Source organism: Danio rerio, chromosome 15 (genome assembly GCF_052040795.2).
Source record: "Danio rerio strain M-AB ecotype USA chromosome 15, GRCz13ab, whole genome shotgun sequence".
NCBI lineage: Eukaryota > Metazoa > Chordata > Actinopteri > Cypriniformes > Danionidae > Danio > Danio rerio.
The window spans coordinates 19,950,008-19,975,129 of record NC_141035.1 but is presented as its reverse complement, the minus strand read 5'-3'; the positions used below and the strand labels follow the sequence as shown (position 1 = coordinate 19,975,129).

Below are 25,122 nucleotides of genomic sequence, written 5' to 3'. Positions count from 1 at the left end.
TTATTTGTTTTATTTTGGCTAGAATAAAAGCAGTTTTTATTATTTTAAACCTTTTTAAGGGCAAAATTATTAGCCCCTTTAAGCTATATTTATTCTGATAGTCTACGGAACAAACCATCATTATACAATAACTTGCCTAATTATTAATTATTAATAAACCTGCCTAGTTCACCTAATTAACCTAGTTAAGGCTTTAAATGTCACTTTAGGCTGTATAGAAGTGTCTTGAAAAATATCTAGTCAAATATTACTTACTTTCATCATGGCAGGGACAAAATAAATCAGTTTTTAGGAATAAGCTATTAAAACTATGATGAAAAATGGGGGGGGGGGGGGGATAAACAGGGGGCTAATAATTCTGACTTCAACTGTATAACCATATACATAGACACACATTAGCATGTATTTATCTATCAGTTGAGAATCTTCGATTTGTTTAAATATATTCAATCCATTTCCTTCATTTCTGCCAGGAATTTATCCCCTAAACGGTTTATTTTGAGTATTTTTATTTTGGTATTTTTCTGGACTTTGAATGAGTTCGGACAATTGCTATTTACGGAGGATGAGAGAGCTCTAAGATTTCATCTAATATATCTTAATCGGTGTTAGGAAGACGAACGAAGATCTCGGGGCTTTGAAACAACATGAGGTTGAATTTTTGGGTGAACTAACCCCTTAAAAAGCAAGCATAGTTTAAAAAAACAAACAAGTGTACTTAAAACCAAGGCATGAATCTATATTTGATGTTTTAATTCAAAGCCTAAAAGTAGGGTTGTCAAAAGTATAGAGTTCGGTACTGAAATTTTAAAAATGCTAACATCTGAGCGCTGTCTATATATCTGCGTTTGCATTTGGTGAACAGCAATGAGGAGTGATGAGCTGATGACCTTCACAACCAATCACAGTCATTTCTGTTGAGTATGTGAACATAATGGCCAATCAGTGATGTTTAAGTATGTGCTTAAATGTTAGTGGGAAATGTATGTTTTTAAAATTTCAGTACCGATTGGTATCGAACTCGATTCTTTTGACAACCCTACCTAAAGGTCATATACGTTTTTCCGCAGGTCTATTTAAATGTTTATTAGACATTTTGGTGATAAAAATAGGGAGCTTTGAGCCCTCTTTAAAGGGTCACGAAACACCAAAACACATTTTTTGAGCTGTTGACAGTCGTATATGTGCCCCACACTGCTAAAAACACTATTAGGACACCTATATTTCACTAAAAAGTGTAAATTGGTTGTTTTTGCGTTATTTCAAGCAAATTCGTACTTCCTGTTTGAAACGAATTTTTGAAGCTGCGTCACCGTCATGACATAATAGCGTTGTATTCCAGCGTGCAGACTGGGTGTCTGTGCCAGAGTGAGTCTAATTACGTCTTACAGTGTGTTGCGTTAATGCATGAGTAAGGCTTGGTTCAAACCAATCAGCGCGTTCTATAGTGCAACTTCATTAATATTCATTACTGTCACAGTGTTTACGCCACAGAGATGCCACGTTGTGTTGGCAAAACAAGCGTGAAGTGTTGCTTTTATAGTTTGCTGCCATTAAGTTTTGTTTTTATTTTCTCTCTGTGAGAGCTCAGCTGGATCACGTGTGGATTAACAGTGTACGCGACGCTCGACAACAATAACTTGCGTGTCTGAGGAGGAACATTGTTTACCTGAGAGCTGTTCTCATCTGCAAACGCTGAAATCCGGATTCGCTTGTAACGTTAGTCTTCTCTTCATAAAGACGCGGCTCTAGTTGCTGGTGATTGTCCTGTCTCTACAGATTTGGTAAGTGAGCGACCAGTGCTCTTTGTTTATTCAGTTTGTTCGTATCGAATTAAGTTAACTATTGCACTGAGTGCAAACATAGCACCGCATTTTGTGACCGGAATAACACACGCGGCTTTCTGACGCTACCTGCCGTGTACATCTAAGTTTCCGGGAAATGCAGAGTTTTTTTTCTCTCATTCGCCGTGCGGTATTAAACATTGCATGAAAAATACACGCTTAAAGCAGATCCTCGAATCAAATATCGCGTTTGTCGCGAGGGGCATGAATGAATTTCCTGAATGAAAGAGCCAAACTGCAGTTAAAGTCCAACATTTAATAATTTGGCAAATAATTCGACTACAGATGTCCATGTAGGTTAAACACCATCACTTTCTACTGTGTGTGTGAATTTTGACTCTGAAACTCGCGCGTGCCCAAATAGACACTCCCACACCATCCCACTTTAGTTGATCCGACACTCCCCCCTAAACAGAGCTGAACACGCCCACTTTTCTGACTTTTTCCAAAGTAGAGGTGTGAAAACACCCTGCTGAAACGAGGGGGTTTCATGGCCCTTTAACAAGAGTCATCATCCCCTCCCACTGAGATGCACCTGCACAATGACACACAATACATTGTAATGATTCAAGTCAAGCCAATTCATTACATTACAATGCATCTTTAGGAACTGCCATTTAAGTCATGCAAGCTTTAACAACCATCATTTAGCACACGAATGGTTCACATATGGATTTTATATCAAAAATAAAATTAAAACTGCTTGAAATTTATTTGTTTTTTCTTAATATTTTTCTGCTGATTCCCACTAAAGTGTCATTCGGTCAAGCAATAGTTTAAAACTAAAAATAGCTGTCAAACATATTAAGAAAAGGGATTGTTCCATGATATGTTAAAGACCACAAGGCAGCCTTAAAACAAATTAACTGTCATTTTAAAGCTTAATATGTAACTATTCTTGTAAAAAAAAAATCAAAAAGTGTTATCACATGTTATTTTTTATATTTTAATATGTACAGGTCAGAATAAGGGTTGTTTTGTTTTTACAGTTTAAAGAAATGTTTTACAATGAACGGCACCGGAACATTATTTCAATCATATTTTGACATTTCATTTTTACAAATGTAATGCGAAACATTCAAGTAGACGTTTTACTTATATTTTACATTATATGCATATAAAATGTTATTAACATTTAAATTAAATGTTATTTTAAAAGTTCATTTAAAGGGACGGTTCACTAAATATGTTAGGTAGAATGGCAGTCAGTCAGATTTTGCTTTCACTGCACCAAGCAAGGGGGTTGACAATACAAACTAATCGATCTTGATCTTGATGATTGATGAGCTGATATTGATCCTAAAACCCAAGATTGAGCTTTGTATGTAGTCTAAACCTTTTTCAGTCTACAACTTTTTCAGTTGATGCATTAACAAAACTTCATTAAACCCTAGCTGTTTCTGTTTGTTTATTTATTGCCACATCTGCAACTTATGGAAACTGCATGGCAAGATTAATATAGATATTACATAATAATAACAACTTTATAACTCAAATTCAAGACTATATAAAATAAATAAATATGTCGAAATAAATACATTGTTAAAATGTAAATTAAAGTCTAAAAACTATATGTAACACTAAAACTAAACACATTAATTCTATTACATGTCCTCCAATGAGGAAAAACATTTGATGTCCATAACTCATAAAAAAAAAATATATAATAATAATAATAACAACTTCATTTTCTTTTCAGCTAAGTCCCTTTATTAATCAGGGGTCATCACAGCAGAATGAACCTCCAACTTATCCATCTGATGTTTTACGCAGCGGATGCCCTTCCAGCCACAACCCAACACTGGGAAACACCCATACACTCAAACACAGGAAGAAATTGTAAACTCCACACAGAAATGCCAACTGACCCAGCCGGGCTCGAACCAGCAACCTTCTTGCTGTGAGGTGATCGTGCTACCCACTGCGCCACCATGGCGCCCACAATATTAACTTGAGAGCAATAATTTGATAAAGCTATAGAATGTATTATTTTAATTTTATTTCACTTAGTGAAATCTTTATTTACACAATTACAGAGATCCTATTTCAATTTTGGTATTTCAACCAAGTATTGGAGATGTACAAAAAGATGATGCAAAACTTAAATGTTGGTTTATAAAGTTTGTATTTGCCCACATGTAAAAAAAAACACAACAATGACAAAAGTAAACATTAGCATTTATGAAGAGTTCTATACTTAAATACTTTAAACTGTTGTGGTAATATTATAGTTGTTATGTTAACATAATAATTCTAGTAATTAAAACAATGATTTCATAATATATTATATGGTATATTGATTTACATCACAGTTTATTGTGGCAAAACTAAACGTATTTGTTAGTAAATACAGTATGCCACAAAGTGATAGACGTTAGGCCTGTCACAATAATCAATATATCGAGTTATCGCAGATATGGACATGTCCTCAATCATTTTTGGTGATAAAATATATATTGCCCATACATAAGTCTAGCCACAATTTAGATGATAGCGCAGCCTCTTGTTGTCTATTGGAGGTGTTAGTGTAAGTATATTTAAAAAACTATAACTAAAACTAGTATTAAATATAAATAACTATAGTATATGACGAGGCAGTGGCGCAGTAGGTAGTGCTGTCGCCTCACAGCAAGAAGGTCCCTGGAATGAACCTCGGCTCTGTGTGGAGTTTGCACGTTCTCCCTGCCTTCGCGTGGGTTTCCTCCGGGTGCTCCGGTCTCCCCCACAGTCCAAAGACATGCGGTACAGGTGAATTGGGTGGCTAAATCATCCGTAGTGTATGAGTGTGTGTGTAAATGTGTGTGTGGATGTTTCCCAGAGATGGGTTGCAGCTGGAAGGGCATCCGCTGTGTAAAAACTTGCAGGATAAGTTGGCGGTTCATTCTGCTGTGGCCACCCCGGATTAATAAAGGGACTAAGCCGACAAGAAAATGAATGAATGAACTATAGTATATTTTCGTGTGGGTGTCAGACGAATGAAGATAGATCTGTTACATTTTTACTGATTCTTTTTACCAAGCACTTTTTTGTCAAAATTTTTTATTATTATTCATTTGTTTGGGATATACATTTTCACATTCTGATTCCTAATTGTTTGGTTGTTAAAATGACAATAATTATATATTAAATGAAAGAGTGTATTTGCATTATGATGCTATTATAGTGTCTTAAAATCACTATAATACTGTTTATCGCAAAACAAGTTGGTGCTATATATCGTAAAACAAAAAATGGATATTATGACAGGCCTACTAAACGTACCCTTATACAGTAAAATAAACTTTACTATATTTCTTGTGGGTGTGAAGGGTCTGTTATTTTACCTTTAAATAGTGTTGAAATAAATCTGCTGTTGTTTTTATGCTTTAATATTATGTTTTTAACAACTGTCTCGGTTTCCATTATACACTACAACAAAAGTCGAGATTCTTGAAGTAAAATAGTAAAATGTCACGTTAATGCACAAAACCTTCATTTATACAAATCGATTCTTGATGCCTGTCAATCTCTGGTTTACGTATAATTTCAGTCATTATGCCTGATATTTTATATGTGCATGTATGCTGGCTGAGTACATATTATATTTATTTATTTATTTATTAAAAATCATTTGATTTTCATCACAGATTTTGAAATATCACCTCCCCTTTTTCAATAGCAATAAACAATGCATAAATGTGAGAGCTTACGTTTTAATCAACCGACACATTTCCTGACAAAATCAATCCCAGCATGTTTTTAGCTTTATAAAGCTGCCTTAATCCTGTCACCGATCACTGCATGCACCTGCATAGGCTGTGTCTCAAAACCTAGTGACCTGCCTTCCAGGACCGCATATTCTGAGCATCACAAACTCAACATTACTCACACGTAATATTGAAACGTTATTGCTCCTAACAACGACCTCGATGTTCTGATTTGAGCATTCCACATTTCACATCCTCGCATGTCTATTTGATTCTAACGTTTACGTTAGATATGTTGTTTGGCAGTTCGCGAGTTTTTGATACACAGCCATTGAAATTGATGGGAGGTCATTCATTGAGCTAGTGCTAAAGCTAACGAGCACTGTCACCTCTGTTACAGCACGGCCACCGATTATTAACGTCTCGAAATTATCTCATAAAGCTTGACTGTGATGAAAACCCACCTGCAGGTGCTCCTGGAAGCGGATAGGCAGGATCTGAGCCATGGTTTGGGCTTTGTGTTCTCAATCCTCCCGGCCGGACTCCTCGCAAAAATTCTGCCTAGCTTTAGCGAGCGACGACCTCCTCTCCGCGGACAGCCCGATTCAAAACAGCTCAAATGTAGGAATGTTGCTTTTAATACGCGGAGAATGCAAGTGTCGCGTTTTCGTCGTGTCAAGCCAATCCGCCAGATGGTTGATGTTTTTTTCTTCCCTCTCTGCACGGATGGGACTCACTCAGACCCGCAATGGCGGCGGAAACAGCTCAGACTGACAATCCGGAAGCAGCAGTGCGGACTTTGCGGCGGAAGGACATTCGCGATTTCAGCGATTTTGTTCATCAACTAGGCGACTGTCAAAGCCCTGGTTTGGTTTGTGTGAGTGTTTGGAGACATAACCTTTTATGTTTGATATACAAGTGTCGCTGTAAGTGGTCTAGTTAATTGTAAGTTATTCGTTTTATTTTTGCCACATCATTCAGTTCCTCTGATTCAGAGTACGTCAGTTCCGGCTGCTGCTCTCTAGCGGTGTCTTTTCGTTCGTCAACAAATCGCTCGTTTCAAAACGAATCGTGTAACTGTCTGAGAGTGCCGTTACTGAATCGTTTTTATACTAGCAAATACTAGTTCAAATAAGTTGTAAGGAAGCCAAATACAGTCCTTGAGAAACTTGTACTTTATGTTTGTTAAACATTTGGAAGAATGTAAATAACTGATAGAAGTAGAAACACTCATGTATGCAGCTATGGAAAATATTTGAGACCATTTGAAAATATTCGTTTTTTTCGAATTACTTTTTAAAGTTGAGTAAAATACATAGAAATGTATACTTTATTCTGTAAACTACTGATGACTTTTCTTCTTAATTTAAAATGTTGACATTTAGAGCTTTTCGTTAAGTAAAAAAAAAAGTTCCACGTTTTTAAGGAGATGTGTTATATTCATTTTAAGACAACACCAAACTCTAATGTTTTAACTTCAGAAAAGTTCATAAATAATAATATTTGGTGGAAAAACAATGATTCTTTCTTCACAACACATTAAAACATTTGTTATTTTGATCAGTTGTCAAAACCCCTCTCTTTTTTTTACACAATTCCACTGGATACAGGACTGCTCTAAAATTGTCATGTTTGGTTTCCACTCTAAAGATATAAATAAAATTGAAGTAAAATATTACTCTATCACAAATTATTTAAAAAAACTATTTATTTACATTAAAAAATGTAAAAATAAGTGTTTTTTTCTTTACACATTGAGTCAAGAGTCATATTAAAATCCGCTGGGACCACAAACAGGGATTATGTTCTGAAATCTGACATTATAAAGTCTTTCATATTCAAAATCTGTGGTGAATATTTGATCTTTTCATATTCTCTTTCTCTGCTGTTTTCTCTCCAAAAAGCGAGCACGAGCTTCTGTAATTGAGCTTTCATCGTTTCTCTTCTCCAGCTTTTTTGCTGCATCCTCTCTGGCCTCTATTTAAACAAACAAAAAAAGTATTACAAAAAAACATGATGGAATCTGACATAGCTCAGCATCTTCAAACGCACCTGCTTGTCTTTTTGCTGCCTCTTTCTTTTCCCACTGGACCATCTCTTCATCCGTTACTTCTTCTCTAGCAACGCTACTCAGCTCATAGACATCAATTTCATGCAGTTTTGGCAGCAGGTCTTTCACCCAGTCATAACGGATGGGGCAAACGGTTCTCACGTACACCCGTGAGGTCACCAACACGTCATGAAAAATGATCCAATCCAGCTGCAATTCTTGACCGAAGAGCTGAATAAAAGATGTATAAATTAAAATGGGTTTGGAACATTCTGAATGAACTTTAGATTGCGTTTAAAGGAACAGTTTGATAAAAAAAAACATACAGTCATTATTTTCTAGCTCTAGAATTCAATCTTGTATGCCTTTAATAAGGCTGTCTGTTTAATTAACACATTGACTTAAGGTAGCATGAATCATTGTATAACCTCATAAAACACGGAACCATAACTGACCACATTTGATACGTCTTAGGTTGCACAGGTATATTTTTGGCAATAGCCAAAATACATTGTATGGTTCAAAATTCTAGATTTAAAAAAAAATCATTATAGTAATAAGTAAAGCTCATGTTCCATAAAGATATTTTGTAAATTACCTACACTAAAAATATCAGAATTCAATTTGTGATTAGTAATATGCTAATCACTCTAATTAGAAGCTTTAAAGTCTGCATGAACCGGACACTGCGTTTTTTTCTTTTTCATATTGTGACAGTTCCAAGAGAAACAGAATACTGAAGTTGAAATGAAATCAAAACTAACCATATGATTAAGTCAGCTCAAATTCATACTTTTGTGGTGAGCAATTCATCTGTGCATGTCATTAAGAAGTAAAAATAAGTTTGCCCTTGTAATCTAAAAATGCTCTTCCTGGGGTTTTTTTCTGTTAAATTGTCAGATTACGTCTGTTTGAGGTATTGGGCGTGGCTTACATACGTAACCACGCCCATCTGTCAGTTTTGACAAGAAACAGAAATAGTGAAGAAAAGGTGTCTATTGGGTTGTAATAACTCTTCCAAAACACTTTTCTTGATCTTTCTGAATGAAACGCCTACTTTACTACATCCAATCAGCTAGAAAAATAACGAGCCATGTCCACTGTTTTCGCAATTAATATTTGTTTCTTTAGGAACTGCGTCACAATTTTAAATAAGTCACAACTTTCAGTTCATATTCAGATGTCAATTAAAGATTACAAAGGCAAACATTTTTTTTTCTTAATGACCTGCACAGGTGAATTGTTCACCACAAAACTAGCAATATGAGCTAAGTCAATATCTTAGTTTAGTTTTAATTCCATGTCTACTTTAATACTTTATACTACTGTTTAGATTTTGTTTATGTTTATATAGTTGTATCTCAGCCAAATATTGTCCTAACCTAACAAAGTGTTCATTAGAAAACTTATTTATTCAGCTTCCATAGGATATTCATTTTCCCTGAAACACAAATCCAGGCATAAATTTCAATTTCCAAAAACTGACACTTACAGTTGAAACCAGAAGTTTACATACACTGTATAAAAAGGCACATAACCATTAAAAAAAAGTCAGATATTAACTTTTTCTCTTTTAGGTAAGTGAGGATTATCAAATTAGTTTCTGTTATGCTTAATAGCAGAATAATGAGAGAGATTCTTTTTTTTGAAAAAAATTGTTATAACTTTTTTTGAAGAACAAGTTTATAAGATTATTATGCCTCTGAAAAAGCTCAGATGATGTTGTCAAGGTTTCCGATTGGCTAATTGACAACACTTGTTTAGTCAATAGTATTTAAGGAAACCTCAAACACACTGCTTCCTTTTGTGACAACATAGAAAAATCAACAAGCCAGAATAAAAAAAAGCCTGATAACTATTTGATAAATTACACTGGGAGATAGAAACATTTTTGAAGACATGTCCTGTGGTCTAATGGAATTAAGATTGAACTGTTTGGCCATTATGACCACTATCCCAACTGTGAAGTATAGGGGCGGCAGCATCATGTTGTGGGGCTGTTTTGCTGCAGGAGGGACTGGTCCACTTCACATCATAGATGCCATCATGAAGAAAGAACATTATGTAGAAATACTGAAGCAAAATCTCAAGACATCTGCCAGGAAATTAAAACTTGGCCACAAATGGGTCTTCCAAACAGACCATGACCCTAAGCATACTGCCAAATTAGTTAAAACGTGCTTTAAGGACAACAGAGTGAATGTTTCGAAGTGGCCATCACAAAGCCTTGATTTCCATCCTATAGAAAATTTATGGGCAGAGTTAAAAAAAGCTTGTGCGAGCAAGACACAAATCTGACTCAGTTACACCAGTTCTGTCAGGAGGAACGGGCCAAAATTCCTTCAAACGTTTGTAAGAAGCTGTGGAATGATACCCAAAACATTAGACCAAAAGCAAAGTTTACAGCTAAAAGGAAAGCAAAAAAAAAATTAAAAAAAATGTATGTAAACTTCTGGTTTCAACTGTATAACTGGTTTTGTGTTCCAGCGTCACACACATGATGTTACACTGAATCATTTTATAGTAATTGTGAGTCTTTTTTTTTAACTGCCGGTTGCTATGAACTGTATGAGTAACTGTATTGTACGTACAAACGTACAAGCAGTACATTTTTGATACATTTCTTCATAATTTCATAAAGTGAAGAAGAAGGGCATACAGCTTTAAATAAAGAATGCAAAATGAGTAAATGATTTGGATTTTTTTATAAGACCATTAAGAATTGTTTTAATTCCTCACACATGATGAAGGATGAATGAGAACACTGGACCCATGTCCATCCATGGTGCAGAACGATTTCCCAATAGATCTGAGGAAAACAGAAACATCAGCTTTTAACATCAGCTTTGATAAATTCAGTTCATGTACTGTAATGACAGCATGACACTCACCTCCTGGCTACATTGGTGAAATAGCCCAAACAAAGGCACTGTCGCAGAAGTTCACTTCTACTACCCTCAAATCTCTCATGTGGAAAGTCCTTCTGCTACACAGAGAGTCAACAACAACAATGCAAATTCAAATACAATTGAAGCAAATATTAGAGGTGCAATGATGAATATATTTGTACCAAAGACTTTGGGCCCATATCTAGTTCTACCTCTTAGCCCTTCTTGATTCTCTTTTGGATGAAGGTGTAGGTCAGGCATGTCCAAACTCGGTCCTGGAGAGCCAGTGTCCCGCAAAGTTTAGTTCCAACCCCAATCAGACACACCTGGGCTAGCTAATCAAGCTCTTACTAGGGCTGGTCTGAAACGGCATACTTCCATACTATACAGTATGCTAAAATAAGTATGCGAGTCGAGTAATATGTCCGAATTCATAGAATTCGAAAATCAGTATGCGAGAAGTACCCGGATGACTTACTACTTCCGGCGAGATTTTGGAGTGCGCATCGCATGCACGCTTCGCTATTGCAAGATATAGAGAGAATTCATGAATGGAAGTGAAGCGACGCAACTGACGCAGGTAGGTCGTGACCATGATAAAATGGTGGATGTAGTACGTCCAAATTCCATTCATACTTTTCACATTCATTCAACATAGAACATACTTTTCTAACGGCCGAGTAGTACGTTAAATTCAAATGCAGTACCTACTGAGTAGTAGGGCATTTCGGACGCAGCCTAGGTTTTTTATAAACATCCTTGCAGGTGTGTTGAGGCAAGTTGGAGCTAAAATCTGCACGACACCAGCCCTTTAGGACCGAGTTTGGACACCCCAGTTGTAGCTAAACTGCCAGATAGCCCATCAAACTAAGATTTCTCAGGACCACTCTACAAATAAAGGGGTATGAGAGGTTTACCTGAATAATACAGTTGCAACATGGCTGCTCAAACAATCAGGGAGACCAAGGATTTTAATAACAAACAAGGATCTGATTTATTCATAAATGGGAGTTAGGGACATACTTTTGAAAGAAAAAAATGTTAATAAACGTCCCTAAATAATTGCTGCACGAAATATTGTAAATTTTGATAACAGATCACTAAGAAAAGTCTAGCGACTGGAAATTTGTTTACAGCACATCTGGTGTAATGCCAATGTTGTTTTCTTGTGGTTACAGCACATCCATGAATATGAACAGTGAACACTGTGTAAATAAATACAAAGTGCAGCTTTGTGCTTTTTGCAACATGATCCACCAGTTGTACTCAGGACAGCTAAGAAAAACCTGGAAGGCTCATACTTTAGAGCTGAAAATGAACAAATACATGTCTAAATACAGTGCAAAGCAACTTTGGAAGTGAGTAATCTGTTAAACGTTACTGTGCATGCATCATTTGGACTAAATACTGCACCTCAGACAACATAGTCACATCTCATATGAGCTTGTCATTTTAACCACTGCACATGTTGATGTAAATTAGAGACATCTACTTTTATATAATTTAATTTAAATGAATCTGTATTAGGGATGTCAATTTTTCACAAAATCCTGTGATCAATGATCATTTAAATTAACGATTAATCGTTAATCACCACTCCATCATAAACACATTAGATAAGGTTTTGAATGATTTGATATATTCAACTTACAATCCACTCAAGCCTTTTCCATTCAGTGATTTACAGTTATTAATAGCTTAGTTTTATTAAACAGTCCCTTAATAAAATATCCCAACATAATTTTACGATAAAGAATAAACCGAATATGCAATATGATCCCTGTCATAATGATCACAGGGTAATAAGCTAAGCGTTTTTTTCTATATAAACTATGAATGTAAAAAAATAAGACATTTTAAGCAAAAAAAAAAGCAAAACATTGAAACTAGAATATAATAGGCTACAGGCTACAGTCTAAGTTAATTAAAGGTGTCTAGTCAAAGCTGAACATCACTGCGGTCACCGCAGGCACGTGTTTTTAAAACTTCATAAAAGAACAGACCAGTAGCCTACATGACAGACCACACAAACACTTGTGACTACATTTTTTAAGGGCATTTGTTACGGCAATGACAGGATCTGTTATAGTCAAACTTATGTTTCCTTTTTAATATGAAGATTTTCCTTTGAAATCTGTTATACCACTATTGTTCCTAATAACCGCTAAAATAACCAGCCTTTGTATTTAATGTATTTTAATGTATATTTTCCTACCAGGCAAACTAAGTTGTGGCCAGATTGACTTCTTAAACACTCCCTCGCTCGAGGAAAAATCATATGCGCAAGTTATAATTTTTTAATTAATGACTTATATTTTAAAAATCTTTATTTTCCACAGACAAGTCATCCACCTGCACAAAAATATGCACTTCATATATTTTTATTAGAAAAATGATCTTTTTGAAACAAATTTTGTTTGGTATAATCTTCATTTTAAAGTATTTTTGTTGATCAGTTATCTACAAAATAAACAAGAAGAATGAATTTATTTTTTCATTTGAGGTAAAGTGCTTCAAAACAAGGTCCCCTATGTTTCAGCACCAAAACACAAACTGTTTTGTTAAATAAATGAAATAATAATATAATTAAAATTGAAGTGACATATTCACAGTTTCTGAAAAGCCTATATTAAACTGTGTTCACTGTTAAAGACAAATACATTCATTGCGCCGGTCAGTTTCAATTTAATTTGTTTTATCAAGTAATCTGAATGGCTGTGCAAGCATTACACAGCACTGAATATGTTCCCAGATTACCTCAAATTGTGAGATTGCAGAAGCTCACGCATGTCTGGCTGTGACACCGTTATTTTTAAATGAAAGTCTAAATATTTGTGCCAGTCTGTCAAGATAAAATAGCTTAAAACACCTTAATATTTTAGAGAAAGTAGTTAAAAGTTTATATAACCAATGATTGATCAAATACACCCATGACCCACCCATAATTAAATGCAAGAAGCCTATTTTTGATTACCTGACCTGCGGTACAACAGCAGTACCCGACTCCATAAGGGTGATGTAAACTGAACATACTTGATTATGTAATGTGTAAAGTTGTGGACGCACGTCTTAAAGTGCAAAGCATAACTTATCCTTTAGATGTCCATGCTTAATCGATCATTGATAAGGTCTATCGATTAGAAGGGTTATCAACAATCAATTAATCATCGAGTAATCGTTAGCATCCTTAATCTGTATTGATTCCTAAAACCCAAGAACTATGCGACTGTTATTGTAACCACAAAACGACGTCGGCAAAACAGCTTGGAGTTTACAGCGTTAGGCGGGATAAATTAAAAACTTAATATTTTTTTGTGTTTGTTTGTTTACTTGCTTGCTTAACTTACTAACACCATGCAGTAGTGGAAAGAGTACTGAAAAATCATACTTAAGTAAAGGTACAGTTACTTGCCCAAAAATGTATAATAGGAACAGTAAAAGTGTTGTGAATATTACTCAAAGTATGAGTAAAAAGTAGCCCTTTTTAACAGACTTAAGGGTAGTGAGTATTACACTGAAAGTCTGATACGTTTACATGCAGTTTGTGCATGTGTTTGAAAACGTAACATTCTGTAGTGATTATTTAAGGCCATTTCAGTCATCATACAGTAAACATCCTTCATCTTTTTATCTGTGACATGAGGTCTAAACAATCTCTGGGTCATTGCGTGCAACAATTTTGGACATCTTCTTGGACACTTTTGATGCTTCCAAATGGTTTGCTGCATTTATAAAGTGCCTATGTCTTGAGGTAGTTCAGTATGATGCAATTTAGTTTCTATGTGTGATTTGATTGAACAGGAATCACAGGACTGATTTTTCTACTTTAGCTAATCCCCTTAAACAATTAAAAATAAAGTAGTGACTGCGGACTGAAGGAAATAGTGAAGTAAATGTACCGATACAGCGCTAAAAATTTACTCAAGGGAAAGTAAAAGTACTAATTTTTAAAACTACTTAGTAAATTACAATTCCTGAGAAACACTACTCAATTGTTGTGTAGTGTTACACCTCTAGCACACAATATTGTAGAGAAACTCTGAATGACCTGCTTGATGCGCAGAAGAATCTCCCTCAGCTGAGTCTCCACACTGAAGGCTGATTTCACCGCTCGCCAGTGGATCCAGTTCTCTTTACACCAGGCTGAGGGATTTTCACTATAAGAAGGATGAAACACAGAATGACCACCAACATTTCACAAAGAGGTCTGGATTACATTTAGTCAGTGGGTCTAAATTCATCACCTCGCTCTGCATTTCTCGAAGACACAGAGCAGCATGAGGAAGTCATTGGAGCCGCCAGAACAAGCTGCTATTTCTTTGTGTCTGACGTCTGCTTCCTTTTGTTTTTCTGGTTTACCTAAAAAGCACAATGTTTGCTTTATCTGATGAACAGGTTTCACCAAGTCAAATTTAAGACGTTTAAAGACCTTTTAAAGACCATTATGAATAAAATTTTAGACTTTTAGTAGACAAAAAAATTGTTTTTTTTTTTTGTAATGGCCAGTGGCCATTTTTAAATTTGGTCATTTCTTAGCCACATATTTTAAATAACGAATCGAAACATAGTTATATATATATATGTTTAAAATATATATATATATATATATATATATATATATATATATATATATATATATATATATATATATATATATATATATATATATATATATTAGATTAAAAAACTGTTTAAAAAAAGGACATTTTGAATGCTGACAAAGAAATCTGAAATAATGCTTGATTTTAAACAGAGCATTGTCGAAACATTCACAGAACATATTTTAGTGTTTTGCTCTGGGCACTTCAATGACTATTCTTGCTAGAAATCTCTCAAAATATTAAACATACGAGTGTTAATACTTGTTTCAGTTTGCTTAGAGAACAAAATGTTCTTTTAAAAGACTAAACCGTCAGACAAAGGATCATTTTATGAATTTATTAGGAGTGTTTGCTCTTCGATGTTTGATTATATACTTTTTTATAATTTTTTATTATTACCATAGATCTTAATAACTATAACAAACTTAATTTATTTACAACAAAACACTTATGCATATATACATGGAGAACTTTTAAACAAATGTTATTGTAAGGATGTAAGGAAGATAATTAAACCATAATGTTATATAAAGTTCATCAATTGTTTTTGTTAAACATTTGTTTTTAGAGTGATTGTTGGTTGTAGAGATTGGGAAGCTTTATATATACAAAGAAAATTGAAGATCTGTTTAAAAGTATTTAAGACATACAACATTATATTTCAGTGAATTTAGGACTTTTTAAGGCCTAAATTTTAGCTTTGGACTTTAGGACACCATGGACATTCTGAATAAAAAGCCATGTTTGTAATGCTTCGGGGAAATTTATTTCATCCATATTAGAATGTGGAAATCCAGAAATCTAATGGTTTTGTCACTAACACTGAAATAATATATTTCAAACAAACAAAACAAACAATGTGAACTGTCTCATTAATTTAGCTTCTTATTAATAAATGTCAATGTTTGTCAAATTTAAAGAAATAAATCACCTAAAACCTGAATAAATGAGCTTTCAATATAAGTGTTGATTTGTAGGATTGGAAAATGATTGGCCGATCTAAAATAAATCTCAAAATTTAAATATTGAGACAATTAAGTTCTTAGCAATGCATTTTATGTATCAGAAGTTAATTGCTAAGTTTTATGCGTTTTGATAGGAAATTTAAATCCATGCAAAAATAAAATAACAATTACCAGGGTAAATATTATTACAGAGAGGAAATTAAAAATGACTAATTGCAGGACTGTTTTGTATAGACTATTGTTAGACTAAATTGAATATATTTGTGAATGTCTGTTGTAATGAATACAAACATGTAAAAAAAAAAAAACATTTACCATATAGCGGGGAAAAATGTTTTTTTTTCATAAAGTGAAATTTCATAGTGTGAAATTTTTACATTTTGCCTTTTTATTAGTATTAATTAGTACTGACATTTTGATTAAATGTAACAAGAAAAAAATATTTGATGCCAACCTAAAATTGCAAGCCTTTAGGACAATCTACAGAAATGGCTACCTGGTCGAATGAAGATATTCTCCACTGAGAGCATGGCGGCCACAGGCAGCATTATGTCTTCACAGCCGAGAGCTGCAGCTTTGAGCAGTGCACGAGTAAGATTAGGAGGAAGAGGAAACTCCACCATCAACCTCCCAAGCTTGGTCACTTCACCTCTCCTGTGACAATAATATTAGCTAATATTAGCACTCAATTTATTTAAAGAATCACTCAACCAAAAAAAATACTCTACAGTAGAACATTAGATAAGACTTTTAGCTGAAGCTATGGCTCTTGGGGATTTATAAAATGCAGATATTGAGGACTAAGAGCACTTTGAGAGTCAAAAATATATAAATAAAGCAAAACTAAATTATACTTTCCTAATAATACATTAAGGGCTTTTGAAGTCTGTGAAAGATCAAGATTAGTCTGTGCAAGAAACTAAACATTACTTTCTACATTATATTATATGAACCACGTCTTTTTTTAACTGATGTGGTTTAAGTCATTATATTTACAAAATGTATGAATTTTACAAATCTCCAAGCACAGTTTCAGCTAAAAAACTTCACAAAAAAAGTCACCTAAATATTTGTATTTATTTATATTTGTATTTATTTATATGTTGTTATTTATATTACCTAAATGTTATACATGTCTCAACTAAATAAATCAGCACATTTACATATTGGGGCGACCTGTCCTTTGTACAGTTACAGAATGTCAATAACAGCAATACCAGGTTAAAAAGAGGCTTAACTGAAAAGTTAAGCTTAAACTTTAAAAAGAAAAGCTTAAATCTGCTCATATTCTACAGTCTTAGTGGTTACTTCCTATGTACTTACGAAACAGGAGATGGTTTGTGGGTGAAAGGTGCATATCACTCACCTGTCAATAGCGTCATACTGATACAGCTGCTTCAAAGCGGTCAGGATAAACCTTTCCTCTGGACAGTCGAGGTAAGGAAATCTAAACATACCAATATTGTAAAAAAAACACAAAGGATGTATCCAAAATTTTCATTACAAAACAACCTAACAACATCCAGCTGAGCGATACCTGATCACATCATGTACACCGAGACATTTCAGTGTGAGAATGACAGACGTAAGACTGGTGCGCTGAATCTCTGGGATGGTGTACTCTGGCATGCATGTATCCCAGAAGTCTTTACTGTAAATCCTGAAACATTTTCCTGCAGCCGTTCGTCCAGCCCTGCCTGCTCTCTGCTGAGCCTCGCTCCTGTAAGAAAATGTCAGCTTTCATTAGAATTAAATATAAAAGACCAACCCAGTGGGATTATATTCTTTTGTTGGAACAAACTAACAAATTCCACACCAGACAGCTTTTTGAAAAGTAGCAAACAGTTAATCTATAAAAGAGTCGACTCAGTGGTTTAAATGAATTGTCTTGGTAACAAATCTTTAGCCATGTCGGCGTGATGTCAATACAGAACTCAAGCCCCGCCTATTTGTTGCATGCGTAGACCCAGGAAAATTTAAACCCCCGGCCCCGCCCACAAACATTGTTAAAGAAAAAGAGGAAGACAAACAATGTAGCAGATCCCGGCTGTTACAAGTCGCATAGTCGCTGTGCTCTGAAGTGTGAGGGAAAGTTAGTGTTATTTTCCCAACCCAAAGATGAGGCTGTGACGAGTCAGTGGTTGCAGTTTACTTTTGCAAAACACATGAGCATTATAACCCAGCCTGTGCTGTGTTCCCTTCATTTTTCTGACGGGTGCTTCAGCAATCTACATGCTTACAACGGGGGATTCGTCGGCCGTTTGTTAAAGGAAGAATCTGAAAAGACTTTGCAGAGCTTGACAGGAACTTTACAGTACACAGTTCATAGACCAGTTTCTTCTTCCATTTCCCAAGTGTAAGTAAGTGAGATTAAAATGGCTGCTTCCTTCTTTTCTCTAACTTGCAAATTATGTATTAAATTGTGTTTTGTTATGTGTAACCGCTTGTAATGTATCTGGTCAACTCTTTATATTATCATATCACGTCTAAAGGGACGTTAAAAACGCGACGCGTGCTGCTTTGTTTACAGATTTAAACGTGTTTGTGTTTGTTCCTACACACGTGCGGTGGTCAAGCTTCAAAATAGTTCAGCTTTTGCCACTGTTCGGGTTAATACTAAATGTGTCTCATGGTTAAGAATAGAGCAATATGCTGGTGTTAAACTGCATTGCTTTAATGCACTCCTGCATTGGGCTCACGCATACACTCTGCACTCTGACTACTTCAAAATTGTTGATAAGCCGTGGCATTTCTCTCTGTCCCATGCTAATCGCAGTCGATCAATCGCAATAGACTGGGTCATCCGTCCAATCAGCGCAGATTAGCATCGCGCTAAGGAGGGGTTTGGGAACAAATGAATCGCTGAAAGAATCATATGGAAGTCATTGGGATAATTAGGTAAAAATGCATATTATAAGACAATTAAAGTGTTTTCTGACCTTGCATGCTATCAGACTGTTGTTGGAAACCCCCAAAACCAAAATATGATCTTTTTAAAATGCATAATAGGGGTTCTTTAAATAATGCAACAAACAATTCTATTACTAATTAAAAAAAATTAACAATTCAACAATTTTCTCAGGTCACTCACTTTGAAATTGGTACCACTTCCAAAATATCCAATCCAACCCTCGAGTTGTGATTAAGTTGTTTAACAAATCCACTGTCAACTATGTACCTGTAGGACAACAAAAAAAAATTTGCACTTAAATCAAACTTAAATCACACTTTCACCTTTTCACTTATTAGGTAACTGAAGATTCTACCTGATTCCATCAATTGTGAGTGAAGTTGCAGCAATATTTGTTGCTACCACACACTTTCTCACACCTTTTGGTGCAGGTTGGAATATTTGTCGTTGTTGATCTGTTAAAAAAAAAAAAATAAATAAATAAATCACAAATATTTATGAATTTATGATTACATAAACTTCATAAATCTTCTCTTTTTAAGGATGAGCCCACCTGTTGGCATGGATCCATACAAAGAAAGGATAAGAAGCCCATCAACGCTTCGATCATGGACATCGTAACGATAATCTAAGATTTCAGCCTTCTCAAAGAGCAAATCACAGGCTTTCTCGATTTCAGACTGTCCTGTTTAAAACACAAGCACAAAGCTACAAACTACAGAGGAATATTGGAAATATCTTATATACACAGTCAAGCCTGAAATAATTTTTTCATACTGCTGGCAAATTCTGACTTACAGTTACTTTTTAAAAAGTGGACATCAGGATTTGCCAGGGAGAGAATAATTTCAGGCTTGACTGTATATACAGTGCTCAGCATATGTCAGTACATCCCACACAAATCTCTCTTTTAAATTAATATTTTCTATAGGATGCTTTAAATATTATGTTTTTGCATATACAGTAAATTAGTCAGAATTGAAACCAAATCTGGAGAATATTAATAAAACAAAATAACTTAAGATGATGACGGTCAAAATTAGTAACCCATAAATGTATATGTTTGGGAAAAATATTAAATCAAAAATATAAATAAAAATATAAATATAGTGGCGCAGTAGGTAGTGCTGTCGCCTCACAGCAAGAAGGTCGCTGGTTCGAACCTCACCTCAGTTGGCGTTTCTGTGTGGAGTTTGCATGTTCTCCCTGCCTTCGCGTGGGTTTCCTCCGGGTGCTCCGGTTTCCCCCACAGTCCAAAGACATGTGGTGCAGGTGAATTGGGTAGGCTAAATTGTCCCTAGTGTATGAGTGTGTGTGAATGTGTGTGTGAATGTTTCCCATAGATGGCTTGCGGCTGAAAGAGCATCCGCTGCGTAAAAACTTGCTGGATAAGTTGGCGGTTTATTCCGCTTTGGCGACCCCGGATTAATAAAGGGGCTAAGCCGACAAGAAAATGAATGAATGAATAAAATACTTTTTTTTTTAAATAAAGAAAAAATAAATATAACGTTTTGTTGACATTTTGTAGCTTGTAATTTAATTTTGCCATATTTCACATGAATTTAAATGTATTATCTTTTTATTTCTTAAAATGTGTGGTGACTTAAATATTATTTTATTAAATATATCTATTTAATAAATGTTTTTTAATGCACCAAAATATAGTACCTATAGTCACTGAGAAACGGATAAAAATATTCATTTTCAAAATGGGGTGTGCTGAATTTTTGCTGAGCATTATATATATACTTGACAATACAGTCATATTTACAATTTTATATTCACTTATATAAAAATTATAAATAAATAAATAAAAGATAGAATGATATAAAAATACTATTATTATTATTATCATCATCATCATCATCATCATACATTTTTTTAAAAGACAGCACAGTGAAGCTTAATATTTTTGTGGAAACCATAGTAGATCAGGATTTGTGATCAAATAAAAGTGTACATTTCTTTTAAACATATGAACTTACCAGTCAGAAAGACCAAAATATCACCAGCTGCTTCATTTGTGTGGACATCTAAAGTCATCTTCACCACCTGTGGATCACAAACAGCATGTACGTAATTACACCGTGACAGGAGTATAACAGGTTTCAACCACAGATTGTTTTCAAATACTGTACATTACTTGTAATAAAGCACATAATAATGTAAATTGTCACAACACACCTCTTTGACATAGACAGAACTTTCTTTGTCTTTTGGACCAATCAGATTGCAAAATGTCTCCTTTACTGGATATGTACGCCCAGGAATCGTGAATACAGGACAGTTTCCATAGAAAGAGCTGAGCTTCTCCGTTTCTAACGTTGCTGACATCACAACCACTTTGAGGGGTGTTTTATTGCCACGAGATCCCTTTAACAGAGTCTTCTTGAGTAGCCCAAGCAAAACATCCTACAAAATAAACAATTTTATTAATAATTTAGTGATAAGGTACCAGTGAATTATTTTTTTAAAGACATGTTGTATCATTGTAATGCTACAGTAATATTTTTATATTATTTTATCACAATTTAGCATGCAAATTAGTATTTAAAATACAGGAGCATTTGGAATTGTGTGTGTGTGTGTGTGTGTGTGTGTGTGTGTGTGTGTGTGTGTGTGTGTGTGTGTGTGTGTGTGTGTGTGTGTGTGTGTGTGTGTGTGTGTGTGTGTGTGTGTGTGTGTGTTTGTTTTAAGATGGGTTCATGTCGAAAGTTGTTTTTGGTAAATAAACAGTAAAAAACATATATAGTTTTAGATCTCACAATATAGAACAGTGAAGTTTGTATCTGGCATTTTGGAATGTCACATTTATTTCTTGCAATTCCAGTATTACATCTTCTAACTTAAATATCAGAATTCTGGGAAAAAATTAAATGTATTTAATGTAATTTATAATAAAAATGTCAATAGATCTTATGTATCAACAACAATATTAAAACAGTTATAAACTATATACTATACTATACTATACTATACTATACAAGTATGTTTAAAGAGTAAGATTATTATTTTCTTAATGTTACATGTGAATTTATTTTCTTGGATTGAACATTTTGAAGGGTAAATATATTTTCATTTATTTTACAAATACATATACATTAAACTATATTTACAAAAATGTATTTGTAATGTATTTTAAATGTATGTAGAAAATATATTTATGTAAATATATTAGCTATTTTTTTATTGTAATTTCAAAATATATAGATTATAGAGGGTAAATATATTTTAAAAGGTAAAAAAATAGAAAATAAATTAAGTATATTTATTATTAAATATATATTTCAGTATTTTGAAATAGATATTTTTGTAAGTAACTCTTTGCATCCAAATATACCTATGTCAACACAATATAGTAGATAAAAACATTGCTTATTGCATTCAAAAAACGTAAAAGTACCCAGACAACCTGCAGGAATCTTTTAACAAAACAAAGGTTTGATATCATTCAAAGTTTTAACAAATTTCCAAAACGAACCCATAAAGTGAACTTACTGTATTCAGACTCCTCTCGTGGGCTTCATCCAGGATCACAATGCTGTATTGTGTTAAGCTGGGGTCTGCAAGAATCTCCCTCAGCAGACAACCATCTGTCATGTATTTAATCATAGTGTCCTGATAACAAGACAAAAATTTAATAAATCACACAAACTCAACTAAATACATATTTTATTATATTTTAATATACTTTAACATACTTGCGCTTAAAATCGTTCTTTAAGTTGTTATCTACACACATTTACCATATTAGTAAATAATATAATGTGTAAAATATTCAAAAAGGTAAAAAAATAAATACATAAACAAACATATTCATAAAAAAAAGTCTCACAATGCAAAAAAAGATTTTAAAAAAATACCAAAAAAATATTTGAAAACATTCAGTTTTTTCTTGTTCTACTGCCTAAAATTATCCATATTTCAAGCATTAAAAAATCTATGTGTAACTAACTTCAATATTTGGCCCAACATAAAATTTGATCAATTTGTTTATTGTATTTTTTATTTGTTTATTTATTTTTTATTTATTTAGGAAAAAACTCAAGCTTGACATAAAAAAGCAGATTAAAACAATGTTGTAAAATACTGCTAAAGTTGCAATCTTTAGTGTCAGACGATCATTCAGAAACCATTCTACTATACTTTACTGCTGAATATATACATTCATGTCAGTGTCAGTATTGTAATTATCAATGCTGCTTGTTATTTCCTTTTTTAAATATTTGATGAATGTAAGTTCAAAATAAAAGCATTTTATACATAAATCTTTTGTAACATTATATGTATCTACTTTGTAATCAATTTATTGCATTCTTGCTAAATAAAAGTATTACTTTCTGAAATAAGATGAACTCAAATCATTGAATGGTAGTGCACATTCCCCGGTTTTCTGTTTAAAATAGTACCTACTGAACTTGTGAGTTCAAAAAGAAAAGCAATTCTACGCAAATGTCAATTTTGGCATGAACAGAACTTTGTTTTTACCAAAATAGCGAAAGATTTTTGTGTGTGCTTGTATTTTAAAGTACTGTAAAAATACTCAAAAATGTCTCTGTCAGTGGTTTCAAACAATTATTTTTGAGTTACCAAAGTCCCACAAGTGGCAATTCTGCATCTGTCACATTCTTAACAGAGAGATGTTACATCCATAACCAAGTTTTTTCCTCATAAATGCAAAAATGTATTCATTTCTGTTCTATAGTGAGACAACGCTTATCCTATTGCATTCTTTCTTTTTGGTTGTGCAGTTTAATTTAGAGATTTTCTAAAACGTATGTTGTATATTGTTGTATACTGCAAACTTTTTGGTCCCAGCATGTTTATTTTCTTTTGTCTGTGGTTTAACTGTTTTGGAAAATATAAACAGACTTTAACATATACATTCTATGTTAATTTACGTTTTGAGATTTTACTGCAAATGTCACATCCATAACGCTGGAATTGCTCAGGAGAGCGTGTGTTTTTTCCAAACTTGCCTTTGTAGAGCAGTCATCAAAGCGCACTTGGTAGCCCACTTCTTCGCCCAGCCTGACCTGCATCTCACTGGACACTCTCTGGGCTACAGTGATGGCAGCAACCCTCCTGGGCTGAGTCACACCAATCCTGCCATTCCTGCTAAGACCTGGACAGAATAAAAAGCAGACATCCTAAAGGTCAGATCTTTGCTTTTTTACAAAGTAAAGAACTAGAGGGTGGATTCCAGTAATTGAGGTAAAGTTGGTTTTATATTCACACATTCGTTAATTTTTTTTTAAAACTGACAGCTTGTGACTCGATCCCTATATTGTTTAATTGGAGTAAAGTCGGGGTATATAATATTTGCACATTCTGACTTTCTTCTTAATATTATATCAGAAAAGAATTCTTTGCAATTTCTAAATAGGCAAATCATATTAGCAGCCAAAAACTATCAAAGTACAACATTGTTTATGGTCTATTAAATGGTGCTAATCTTGTTTTGATAGTTGAATGCTATTTCTGACCAGTTAAAGCAACATGGTAAACAATATAGAGAGTCTGTCACAACAAGTCATCACTGAACAAATGTTTAAAACTATTGTTTACCACGCTAATTTTAAATATTCGGTCTGTAATCGCATGGAAGTATAATATATACGAATAGAAAACCAACTTTACACCAAAATTACAACTAATTACAGTTACAACTGACCTGCTTTATACAAGTACTGAGGTAGCTGCGTGGTTTTTCCGCTGCCAGTTTCACCAGTTACGATCAGGAAGGTGTTTTCCTCCACAGCTTGAACAAGTTTGTCTTTGTACTGATAAATAGGAAGCTTTTTTGATTCATGGTGCTCTGTTTCACTCCTCTTTTTTGTTGACATGATCTCTGCGTGCTGTTTCTCCGCTTCAGAACGTTGCCAAAATTTGTGACGACGATTTCACAAAAAGCTCGACAAAATATTACGTTGTCATAACCATTAGAAAGAAACACGTTATATGCGTTATAAGAGTTTAGTTCATCTTCATTTCAAGATGTTGCATTGGTCTGCTATACCTTGTTGTTCGCTCGAAGTCGAACTCATTTTCCTCACAGTTCACGAAAACTCACCAGCGCCACCCGCTGCACTGGATGGAGAGTATCTAATGCTTTTGATAGCGATGCTAATGATTGGATTCAATAAACAAATCAAAATATCTATTAAAGTTTCTAAT

General features: G+C 34.1%; 2 protein-coding genes and 1 long non-coding RNA gene across 5 annotated transcripts in view; 1 reads left to right on the top strand and 2 right to left on the bottom strand.

Annotated features, from left to right (window-relative positions):
- cltcb (clathrin, heavy chain b (Hc)) overlaps positions 1-6,302 on the bottom strand; it is a 53,299-nt gene extending 46,997 nt beyond the window's left edge. For both annotated transcript variants that reach the window (XM_087282921.1, NM_001194978.1), the window contains 1 exon segment: positions 5,995-6,302. In XM_087282921.1, the coding sequence (XP_087139047.1) occupies positions 5,995-6,036 (42 nt within the window). In that variant the 5' untranslated portion in view covers positions 6,037-6,302.
- On the top strand, positions 527-7,513 carry LOC147840591 (uncharacterized). The gene is made up of 4 exons (XR_015509252.1): positions 527-1,136; positions 2,351-3,622; positions 4,709-5,101; positions 5,178-7,513. It is a non-coding gene; the product is annotated as an uncharacterized LOC147840591 (long non-coding RNA).
- dhx40 (DEAH (Asp-Glu-Ala-His) box polypeptide 40) lies at positions 7,224-24,990 on the bottom strand. Of its 2 annotated transcripts, none has more exons than XM_087283885.1 (17): positions 24,620-24,990; positions 23,925-24,070; positions 22,444-22,563; positions 21,130-21,357; positions 20,931-20,997; positions 19,499-19,630; positions 19,301-19,400; positions 19,126-19,212; positions 17,572-17,754; positions 17,401-17,481; positions 16,531-16,688; positions 14,713-14,827; positions 14,517-14,625; positions 10,472-10,566; positions 10,320-10,389; positions 7,583-7,811; positions 7,224-7,507 (listed from the first exon to the last, which is right to left on the bottom strand). In XM_087283885.1, the coding sequence occupies exons 1-17, from the start codon at positions 24,789-24,791 to the stop codon at positions 7,398-7,400; spliced, it is 2,202 nt and encodes a 733-aa protein (XP_087140011.1). In that variant the 5' UTR covers positions 24,792-24,990; the 3' UTR covers positions 7,224-7,397. The 2 variants fall into 2 exon arrangements, with proteins under 2 accessions (XP_087140011.1, XP_087140012.1); XM_087283886.1 differs by having other exon boundaries at positions 10,472-10,563.
- Positions 24,991-25,122: the final 132 nt, after the last annotated feature.